Raw genomic sequence first — 12,300 nt, 5'->3', positions numbered from 1 at the left:
TTTTTGTTTTGTTTTAGCATGACTGTTTTTGAAGATGATCATGTATGGTAGCTTCAACATTAACACGACTTGGTGAGGATGATATTAATAATAATACATAAATAAATGTTTAACTTTGATGACTTTGAAGGCGAAGGAAGTGTGAGAAGAATTTCTGTGTATCTATCATATGAGTTACAAGATTTAGTTCGTTGGCTAACGTCACGAAGTTAAGTGTGAGTCTGCGCAGTACTGGGGGGACCAACTGAAAAATCATTCTATTTGACTCAGTGCCCTCCCATTGAAAATGACGGAGTCTGTTCGTCCATTTCTTTTACTGTCTGTGGTACCTACAGACCTCTCCAGAATAAGTCCCGCCTCCATAACTTCCGTATCCATCCAACTTCCGGGCGTCGATTGTCTATGGGAAATAACATGGCATTTCGAAATATCATACCGGTAAAACATCTGTAGGTAGCGAAGTAGAAAAAGCTGGTGGGCAGATTGGCCTACACACTTCTGCCATCTAGTTTCCACTGGATTTTTTGATTGTCGGTGCCGTTTAAGTAGTATACTATAGACTATACTACTTAAACGGCACCGGGATGGGAATGTCTATTTCCCAGAGACATTTGACGACCGAAGGTTGGATGGATACGGAAGTTAGGAGGCGGGACTTATTCTGGATAGGTCTATTTGAGAAGTATCAAACGGATGTTCTCTAGTTCCTATTTCCGGTTTCCTGCACAGCATGCTGGGAGACGGAGTTTTATATTGTTGAAACCTAGGTCTGTGGTAAGGCATGAAAGTTCCACAGTGAAACTGTATAACCTGAACATGTATTTTGCCATTTTGAAGTAACTATCTGAAGTTGTCACATCATGGAAGTCTTCTTACACTCAGTTAAACATATTAAAATGAATAATTAATAGACTAACAGACTGCAAGAAGTCATACATTTGTTAATTCTTGTTGTAATGAATCGATGAGTAGGCCCCTACAGTCATTTTTATAGCCTACATAATATTTCTACTATATACATATAATATATAAATTCATATGTTGATTTTTTAATGTTCAATTTTCAATAAATCGAGTGAAGTTTACAAGTGTTGTGCCTCCTCTTACTAGTATGATTTTTAGCATGCCAATTAAGGATAATACGATAGCATATCGGCCCTAAAAATCGGCCCAAAAAAACGGCAGGTCACATCGGCCATCGGCTGACTCCGACCGCTAAAAATCGGTATCGGCATCAACTTTAGAAAAACCCAAATCGGTCAGTCTCTAATTTCTGTATTACATTTTGTCAAGAGGAAAAATCAATAGCAAACTGTTCCCAACTGACTATAGCGCTGTGAATCGTTCCTGGCTGCGCCTGGCAATTCTGCCATCATAATAGCAATCTGCTATGGAACAAGCGTGCCTGTTGTTAAAGGGAATGTGAGATGACGCTCTGATTGGTTTATTGGACGTTACGCCCAAACCACACCCATGATTAATGTAGCTACTTCAGACCACCCCATTTTAGATTTGCGTCGGGCGCAACAGTCATGATCCCGCCGGTAAAATAGAAACAGCGCCCAAGATCCGCCCACAAAGCGATTTGCGCAAAGTCAATTGCGCTAAAGTACAAGATATAGCCCATTATGTTTTAGTGAGTGTCCAACGGAGCGGCGGTTTTAAGTTGTGAGATTTCCATACGAAGGAGGTGGCAATGGGATTTTGAGGTTCCCTGTATGTTAATTTTACTTACCGAACTGTTGTTATTCAACTACTGTATACCAAAAACACAGTTTTGCATTCTATGACCCCCCTAACAACATCCAACATGCAACTGCTAGATTTGGGAATGAGATTAAGAATGAAACGTTGTCCCATTTTTGCCTGTTTTTCATTCCGTGATGCAACTAGTGTGACAGGTCTGGTTTGCAGACAGGCCATTTGGAGTCTTCTATTGTGAAGCCAAGTTTGGCATTGTTTTTCTGAAATATTCAAAGTCTTCCCTGCAAAGACATTGGGCCCTATTTTCCAACGCAAAACCTGGCGGAAAACAGATTATTATCCTAGTTTATTCTTATTTTACACTTCTCTTTTATTGAGCAACACGCCAAGGGGTTTAGCAATTAACGACATAAGGAGGGGTCGCTATCTAAATATCGCTATCGCATTACACTACAGACCAAGAAAAACCTGGGGCCCGTTGAACAAAACTAGGATAAGGGATTTAGCCGGGATATCTTGGTTATCCTGGCTCAATTTATCCATGATCCGGTTGCACAAAAGTGAGATAAGGGGCAGTAGGATATGTTATGGTATAAATTACCATGGAGATTTATTCTGTGGAGCTAGCCTGCTCCAGACCAGGCTAAGTTCCAGGATCTATTTAATCTTATCCCTTATCTCAGTCAGCAGTCACCACAAACGGAAAACAATAGTTATTCCACTACCCACTACGCATTGATATCACATAACTAGACCCACTGTCATTATTTAAACGTTTGTGATCATTAATTTAAATAATTTTGGATAAATTATGACTTTTAGATGATGTTGCAATCATTAGATAATGTACAGTTTCCCATAGACTATAAGCAGGGTTCTAAATTAACTTTTTTGATCACCAGCCAATGTGGCTGGTAACTTTCCAAAGCTATAGCCAAACACAATGTCTACTAGCCAAATTTTTTTCCAGTGAAAATAAGAAAATTAGGAGTTTATGAGTTGAGTGTCACTGAATGCATTTGATCATGAACATACCACAAAATATACACAGAAAGTGCAAACACTTTTCATTTCATGTTTGGGATCTCTATCTATCTAATGTATCTATCTATCTAATCTATCTATCTATCTATTTCTCTGTCGATATCCTCATCCCCTGCTTCATTCCTCTTCTCGCCCCCATAAGTCTGTCCCAACCATTGCCGCATGATGCGTTCTCAATTAAAGGAGAAGTTCGGTGTGATATTGACCTAAAGTGTGTTGAAACATGATACCGAGTGTGAACTTTTGTCTCATAGCTCATCTCGGCTTGTCCCCTGCACTCCGAAATCTGGCGCTAGTTAGCCGATGCTACCAAATAGTTTAATGATGTAAAGTCAAGTACGCTTCTGAGTCTGGTGTGTGTGTGCGCAGTTTTTTTTTATGAGTCGGAGTGGCAAGTGCTGCGCATAGTTGCAGTGGAATGTGGCTGCCCAGGGCATTATAAAACTTCTCGCTCTTAGGCCTACTCATACATGGCGCTGAAATTCGGCTGTCTAAATTCAAATCATATCATGCTAGGGGAGAAATCGTCGGACATCCATTATTTTGTTATTCAGCACCCCTGGTCAAAAATATGTTCCCGCGCGCCTGCTCATGCATCATCGGCCAAACTGGCTAGTACGTTTTTATTAACACCCGCCAAAATGAATTTTAACCCGCATCTGGCAGGTTGGCAGGTGTGAATTTAGAACCCTGATTCTAACCCACTCTATCTCTCTCTCTCCCCCCTTACCTCACTTGTGAGGTATACAATTACCAGTCATCAGCCATCCTTGTGTTTGGCCCGCATCTCACTCATCTCACCTGAAGTCCCATCCCTACGGCTGCCCTATCATCGCCTATTGCTGTCCCCCTGCCCGGATTCCTGGCCCCGCGCAGCCTAGCGACCCACTACTTGCCCTATGACAACTCCTAATCCCCTTGGACAATTAATTTCCTACACTGGACTATTTGAACTTTCTGACAATAAATAAGATTCATGCATTATCATACTGGATATGTAACCATTCCGCCTCTTTGTAACATACACCTCAAGTGGCTTTAAACACCATGTTTTTTAAACACCATGTCACCATGTCATTTATTATGTAAACAGACCTTACTGTTCTGTACTGACCCTAGGCAGATAGGTCAGGCCCTTAAAGGAGAATTCCGGTATTTAGCATCGCCTTTGACTAGAGTGGCTGCCTACAGGCATGCTCAAACAGGAAAGTGGTTAGTGGTCTCGTGGCTCGAGAAAAACGTGACAGTACTTGTTGAAATTTAAATAGTCGAAAATGCCAACATATTATTATGATTTTGCATTGACATGTTCTTTCCGACTCACGTGTAGTGAAAACAAACTGGAACGCTATAGGGAGGGAAAGTGAAAACCAGTGCTCCAAGTGGTTGCGTTGCTATCGAAGAGCAGCTCCAATGTTAAGTCCCATAGATCTATTCTTAAAAAATATTGTGAAGCCAAATCAGCGAAGTTATCCACCAAAAATATTTTCCGGTGTGTATACAGTAATAATCTACTAACTGAAATGTCAGGCCCTATTTTGCTCATTTTGTTTCATAAACGGACTACAAAAGAAGTCATGTGACTTTAGCTTTCGACGTTACTCACAGTAGCATGGTTTGTTTATTAGCCTGGTTAGCATCGACACTTAACACTTACTGCCAGCTCTTCATGTGAGCACAACACAAGTTATCCTGACATAAAGGTAATCACCACGCGGTTTACATCGCGCTCCGTTATTACAAAAACATGTTAGCCAGTCAAGCAAATTGCCCATTTTGATCAGTTAGAGATGAAGCCCCCAAACCGGTGACTTCGCATGCAACTGTAGTTCGTTATCACCATGTTACAAAAAAAACAAGGGCGGTCCTTGTCATTCCGAAGTGCCATGAATGCACCATAAGCTAGCGTTCATAGTGAAAACGTCATCATTCCGCATCATTTACGTCACGTAATGTGTGAGTCAGAGGTCGGAAACTGGGGCTAGATTTTGCTAATATAGTTGCCCAGTTAGGGGCTCGTCATCACTTTTGTCGTCACGTTGTAGTTCGTCTGTAGTCCATGTGGCCTTTCATGTCCAACAGTTTTAATGTGAACTTGGGAATTTCCGTTTTTGTCACTTGAAAGCTGCGTATCTTTCTTTCACAAGCGTCTATATTTTAGGCAAATAAAGTTGTTTATTTAGGATTAATGAGCTTATGTGGTATGCACATGGTCAATACAAATTTCAAGTTTTTGCCTGAAATTGCACTGTGCCTATTTACAAGGGCATTGTTCCCACCTCTTTTGGGGCCTACCATCAAATGTTGGACCTCTATAGAAAGCTGAGAACCTGTACTTTTCGTAGGAAACAGTCAAAATAACTGTGTGATGTACTCACACAGAGTTACAGAGGCTAGAATATAGTTTTTTCTTTCTGCCGTATTACAAGCATCTCCGAACTGACCACATTTCATCCCTCTAGTTCACTTGATATCACTTAGAAACACAACTGAGCCCTAGCACCAGGTCTTGTGAAGCTGTGTGCAAAAGTACATCAATATAGAATAAAAATATGAGTGCTTTAGACCATTATTTGCCAAAGTATGCTCATGAGTTTTGTAAAATGCCTATGGAAACTCTGCATAGAACTTTTGGTTATCCAAAACGCATACTGACAATCAAATGCTTACTGCACATGAACCCCTTTGTGTAGATGCATAATCCTGGTCTCAAATGAAAGGTAACACTTTGAGGTTTCTTGTGGAGTATTTCTATATTATTTGTATGTCAGGTGTTCTGATTTAGACTGACTACACAAAAGATGGAATAATTACAAATTGGTTCAATGAGTGTGTATACGATAGACTATACAGCTGTACAACTAATACTGGATAATACAACATGAATATTCAATTTCTATGGATTCTTGTGAATATTTCAGTACCCAATATGTTTCATCTACTTATTGTGCTGCAGCTACACTGCAGCCAGAGGTCAGGGTAGCGCCAAAAGCAGGGGAGGGGGGGGGGGGGTTGGGGCATTTTGGATCAAATTTAATTGAGACATAATAAACAAAGCAATCACGGGGGCGGTCCTTGTCATTCCCAGGTGCCATGAATGCACCCAGAGCCATAGAGAGAAAGAGTTGCGACACTCTTTGATGTCACCGCCAGTGCAGTCACGTGGTTCGTGTAAACCGCTATAGTTCCAAAACATACGCTGGCTGTCATGTTCTTCTATGGGACAGACAGCAGCGATTGCGTTATTTAACGGTAAATATATATATAAACATACACCCTACTACTTTTTCAGCTGTTATTGCATGATTACATATTTGTTAATGTCAGTTTTGCATTTTGAGAGGCAGGGTGACAACGTAAAAAAGCTGTATATTACTTAGATCGTTTTTACATTTTTGGAGGGAAAAGCTTATGTTCATGTTAGCATGGACAGAAGTACAGGCTAGAACGGCTCTAACTTAAGTTTTCTTTTCCATATCATTCATATGATGACAGATGTCTCATGATTTTCATTTTATCGCAACTGGGCTGTATTATTGATTACCGTGATTTTGCTTATAAATTCCGATTCAGCCATTAGCTTACCTTCGTGCTAGCGTCTGCCGTGGTCCATTCAGCATTTGCCTAGCAGCTAGCTCACTTCTGATAAGTGGTCACCCCCAGACCACAACGTGAAACATGATCATGTTAAGACTAAAAACATATTTTTAAGATTAAGCCATTCACATATTATCAAAAGCATTATGCTTATATGTTTGGGTCTATAGGTAAGTGCAGAGCTATTAAGATTTTTCTCTACGGCTCTGGGTTAATGCACAGAGGAAGAGTAAGGTTAGCTGCAGAGAGAGTGATAGAGAACAGCGACAGGCGACACTCCCATTGGACTCCGTTGTACTTTTTTGAGAAAGAACAGTCCATTCAGCATTTACACCCACTTCTTCTGATGAGGCAGGAGTTGACCACACAACCATGATAATTTTAATACTAAGCCATGCACAAAGAATCAAATATATTAAAGAATAACAACTCATTAAGCTTGGATAAATGAATCAAATATTGTTTAATAAAAAATACTGAGTGAGACAAGATGTGTATGTGTGTGTAAATGTGTATATCTAACTGGAAAAACAAGAACAAAGTGAAGGAACAGGGAGGAATATTATAAGTGATTAATACATAAAAAAAAATCCTCCACATCAGGCTTCAGAATGCATCAGGGCTGAAAGGAAGGACAACATTCATAATAAAGGTACCTGGCATAAGATAAAAATGAACAGTGTGGAACAAAAAAAATGTGAACAAGCATAAACAAGGAACAAGCATGAATAATATCAACAAACATACGTACAGTGGCCACAACAACGATACTGGTGGTCCAGCAAGTTCTGTTGAGACAGGGGCACAAATATATTCTAACAAGCCAGTTCACTCAGGACTGCCTAGAAAATACTTTCTCTTGCATACATCAGACTCACACCTGTGGAGTTCCACTATTCACTATGGCCAGTCACTGTAGGGCAGTTCCCTCGACAACGATACTAACATCCTCTTCATCTGTGTCCTGGACACTAAAAGCAGATAAAGCGAAATAGGGCGATAATAGATTCAACAATGGACACAGCAGGTAACACTATATATAGGGCAAACCATTCACAACATATTATAACGTCAAGAAATATACTATAACTTTTACCACACTTATAATAGCCCTGAGCAAATTCAAAAGTGGTTGAGGAGAGAGAGGGAGGGAGGATCCTTGTTTGGTTATGAACTCTGACCTCTGACCTATTCTCAAAAAGTCAGAGGGCAGGTGGTTGAGGAAAAGTTGTCACCAGCTCTCTGTGATGTTCAATGGTGTCGTGGTTCATTGGTTACAACTATCATTTTGTAAATCAGTGGTCATACCATGGTTGGCTGTGCAGCATTTGGATGCACCAATCGGTCCCGAAGGGTTACGCGATGTATGGCTTCCCAAGGACAAAGATCGCATGAAAATATGGATGACAATGGTCAGCCGCGAAAAACCTGCAAAATGACCGGGACCAGCAACAGAAACAAATTAGTCACACTACTGTCTGAGTAATAAACATTTTAAAGCTCATTATGGCTTATGATATTTTTTGTGTAAAATAATTTGTATTCTTACATGCAATCCAACAGCCCTTTCAAGGGTGTAATTAAACAAACCTTATTTCTACTAGCATCAGATACACAGTACTCAGCTGACTAGCTAACACCGCCAGGTTCAGCAGATACAACCTAAAAAAACGTCCTTAATCAACCTTAATGATCCTAGTAATCTAACATCAATAATTTACCAAATAAAATATGTCAGAGATTCACTACTGAACCCGTGAATTTTTGGTGTAGCGATACCTTCTTCACAGCTCAAAAATCGAGATAACTAAGTAGCAGGCAATGACTGAAAATCGGTTGTCTACCAAGTTAAGAAAATATATATAAATTGCACTGTGCACATACCAATAAATATAAGCATATGCACCATAAAGGGCCTATTTATATAATATACAGAGTTGACAATTCAAAAGAGGTAGCTATTTAATGAATTTACGCCTGGATATAACGTTACCTTTACAGAGGGCTTAAGTCAAGCTAACAAACTAGCAGGCAATCGGGTGGTCTACCAAGATAAAACTTATATATAATTACGCTGTGTACATACAAATAAAGATCAGTATATGCATCATAAAGGGCCTCTGATAAAATATAGACAGTTGACAATTCAAAACAGGTAGCTATTTAATCAATTTACCCCTGGATATAACGTTACCTTCACAGAAGGCAAGTCAAGCTAACAAACTAGCAGGCAATCGGTCGTCTACCAAGATAAAAAAAAATATATATATAATTACGCTGTGTACATACAACAAAAGATCAGTATATGCATCATAAAGGGCCTATGATACAATATAGACAGTTGACAATTCAAAACAGGTAGCTATTTAATCAACTTACCTCAGAAGTTACTCGACAGTCAGCAATGGAAGTGAATGATGTCCAACGCCATAGAATGGCTTTTTGGAACTACGCGAGGTTGCATACCCCGGAAGTAGGCGGCAAAAAGCGTACAACGGAGTCCAATGGGACTGTCGCAACTCTTTCTCTCTATGGCTCTGATGCACCATTAGAATACTGGATGCATTACTACTGAGAACCAATAGGTGGCAACAAAACAATTACTGTCCAGTCTGCCAGTGACAGAAGAAGAGGAAGAAGGTCAGACATGGCTGCGCCCGTGTCCTTGTTTTCACGATTGAAAATAGGTAACAATATTAATGCCATGTTTGTTAACTATGTACTTACAACATAGTTACATAACTACGTTGTTTAGTTAACATTAGCTTAATAAAAAGCGGAAGCTAACATTCATCATTTTATTGGATAGTTATCGGTGTGTGTGAGCAACTAAAAGCACACTTACTGGCTAAATATATCATATGGATGGTTGTATGCCATGGCATGTTAATTTTAGTATAAATCACTAACTTTAGTAAAGATGAGGGGAAAAAACAAATGAACATGAACAAAAACCCTTACGTTGTAAATCTACTATTAAACGTTGTACTATTCATCGTTGTAGGTGGGTTACTCTCCCTTGAGCCTGTCGTTGAGGTGACCGCGCGGTTTGCGTCGAAGAAATCTGGAGGCAGTAGTAAAAACCTTGGAGGAAAGTCACCTGGACGCAGATATGGCTATAAGAAACTAGACGGTAAGGAACCTTCATTTGTAGCATGATAATTTACTACACTGCCACTAGGGCCTATTTTGTGTGCCTTCTGGTTTATCCACCTATCTTGCACGTGCACCCAGCAATTGCAGCCGAGCCTTTCAGATGCCGACTTCAATCAGCCAAAGAGGACACTCCTCTCCTAGTTACTCTCCACTGGCTCCCTATAGTGGCCAGAATTAATTTGAAATCGCTTACTTTGGCCTAGGACACTGACTGACCCAGTGGGCATTTGATGTCAATTCAACATCAAACATTGACGTCAAAATTATGTCAAAAAACAGGTCTAGAATGAAAGTTGTATTGTCATGATGTTGATGTCGTTTTGATGCTATTCTGATATCATTCAATGTCAAGCTCTGATGTCAATTCGACATTTATTTCACATCAAGATGTCATGATGTTGATGTCGTTTTGATGCTATTCTGATATCATTCAATGTCAAGCTTTGATGTCAATTCAACATTTATTCTACATCAAGATGTAATTTCCATGTCAAGCTTTGTTGGCATTTGATGTCAATTCTACATCTATTTGATGTCAAGATGTTGATGTCGTTTTGATATCATTCAATATCAAGCTTCAATGTCAAATAAACATAAATGTGACAAACATTGATGTCAAAATGACATCAGAATTTATGGACATATTTTGATTATTTGTGCAGAATACAAGTACAAAGACAACAAAATGCAGTTTGTGTCTAACTAGAAGTGCGAAAAAGCAGAAAAGTGATATACAAAGTATAGACAGGTGGTGCATAGACAGGACAAGACAGACAGTAGTATACAGTTGGTTTATAGAAGGTGGTTTAGAGTAATATAAATTAAATATGTGCAGTGTATTAGTAGCTATCTTATAAGGGCAGAATAAATATGGCTAAATATGAACAATGTATGACAACATGTACAATGTAGTAACAAGTAATGGAATGTTGGAGAACATTGAGAGATCCAGTTGAATGGAGAGAGACAGAGAAAAGGTTTCTTTTAACAGGGTTTCCTACACATTTTCTATTTCAAAATCCCATACTTTTTCCATCCTTTAATTTCCATCCTTTAAAACTCCAAAACCAAACGTTTGTCTCAGCATCCAGGAATCGTTGAGCACCTACATTTGTGCTTTAACATTGATGGTGTGCCACTTTTTAAATCCTCCAACTTCCAAATGTGTCCCATACTCTGCAACTTTCACAACTTTGCTCCTTTCATTGTGGCCATCTACTGTGGAGTTGCTAAACCAAATTCAGTGGAAGAGTACTTAACCCTTTAGGCGCCAGAGTTTTTTTATTTTGACATCTTCATTTCAAAAGGCTATATCTTAAAAGTGATAAGAGATAGAGACTTTCTGTAAATTAGAGAACTATTAAGGATGACCCAAAGTTTATGTAGGGATTAAATGTTTATATCTAATTTGCATATTATGACGTCATATGGTGGCGGCCATCTTGGATTATAGAATTTTCATGAAAAGTCACATGTTTGAATGATAAAATGCACCACTTCTTTCCCCCCAAAATGTCCCTCACCTTCTGTACGCTATATTGCACAATACTGAATGCTCAAGTAAATACTAAGTAGTAAACAAACTGTAAATCATTACTAATAAATGGCAGAAACAAATCAAATGCATGTAGCGGTAGGCGCCTTTTGCTGTAGAGATTTTCCATTTACTACAAACAGTAGGCACTCTGATTCCATGTATGGGGCACATATATATTATTCAGATGACACACAAACACAAGTAGACAAGACCTGTTTAGTTCAAAAGCTCACTTGCCACGGCAAGGCACAGATCAGGAGTGAGATGACGAGACAAGACAAGATACAATGTTAGTATTTGTTTTCTTTTTGTTGATGTTTTTTGTTGTTGTTTTTTTCTTAGCTGACAAAGACACACACATCACAAGGACATGAACACACAAAAAAGAACACATATATGTCCTAAATGGTCAGGGAAATAGATAATCAACAGTGTAAATCATTACTAATAAATGGCTGACAATTTTTTTTTTTTTTTTTTTATGTAGCAGGCCTTTTGCTGTAGAGATAATGACTATCCATATCCATATCCTATCCATACAGGGCCGGCATTCCCATCATCTTGTGATAGACTATGCATGGCCTAATGGCTCTCCTGCCCCGTGTCACCACCTCTGCTCCTGTTGCGAGCAGCATGGCCAGATCTGCCTTGCTCGCGCGAAAGTGGAGAGAATTTGCGCAGCTTTCGGACTAGGCCTACTGTCATTCTCATTGCGACTCCCCACACTGCCTCTAAGTTCCCCCTAACTGTCCTATGCGCCGACCTCGTCTAACATACCCAGTGGCATTAGACAAAGGCTCCATCACGTTACTGTCGCCGCTGATTGCGAGAGGCACACGTTCAAAGACAGAAGCTGGCGCTATGGACATTAGGCTACCTCCAGCCTCGTTAAGCCACACCACTAACACCCTGCTAACTTCCCGATGAACACTCCGAACCCGTGAAACATTATTCCCACCAGTGACATTGGTCAAACGATTCAACGTTTGTGCTTGGTGTAAGCTAAACTATGGAGTAAACTCTCACTTTGTCCAGCTGCATCATTGCAAGGCAGGGACGATCTGAAGCCTCACTAAACGAATCACCGTCATTTTCTGAAGGCAGATATTCCCCTTCAGAATCAGGGTCCTTGAATAGAAGACCCAACACTTCATTTTCGGGTAAACTTTTTGATGCCATTAGGCGATAATCTAATGCAAATACTCGCTGACGTTGACAATATCGCTCTGACAAAGTGGCTCACACGCCCACTAGCTCCGGTA

General features: G+C 39.8%; 1 protein-coding gene and 1 long non-coding RNA gene across 2 annotated transcripts in view; one reads left to right on the top strand and one right to left on the bottom strand.

Annotated features, from left to right (window-relative positions):
* Positions 1–6,789: 6,789 nt before the first annotated feature.
* Positions 6,790–7,267, bottom strand: LOC125287086. The gene is made up of 2 exons (XR_007192315.1): positions 7,097–7,267; positions 6,790–6,967 (listed from the first exon to the last, which is right to left on the bottom strand). It is a non-coding gene; the product is annotated as an uncharacterized LOC125287086 (long non-coding RNA).
* A 1,654-nt stretch (positions 7,268–8,921) lies between these two features.
* mrpl27 (mitochondrial ribosomal protein L27) overlaps positions 8,922–12,300 on the top strand; it is a 30,189-nt gene continuing 26,810 nt past the window's right edge. The window contains exons 1-2 of the mRNA XM_048232518.1: positions 8,922–9,032; positions 9,350–9,478. Of these exons, the coding sequence (XP_048088475.1) occupies positions 8,993–9,032; positions 9,350–9,478 (169 nt within the window). The 5' untranslated portion in view covers positions 8,922–8,992. The remainder of the gene's footprint in view (positions 9,033–9,349; positions 9,479–12,300) is intronic.

This window comes from Alosa alosa, chromosome 22, assembly GCF_017589495.1.
Source record: "Alosa alosa isolate M-15738 ecotype Scorff River chromosome 22, AALO_Geno_1.1, whole genome shotgun sequence".
NCBI classification, from domain to species: domain Eukaryota; kingdom Metazoa; phylum Chordata; class Actinopteri; order Clupeiformes; family Clupeidae; genus Alosa; species Alosa alosa.
Note: the sequence above shows the minus strand (reverse complement) of the source record. Positions and strands in the feature narration are given on the sequence as shown.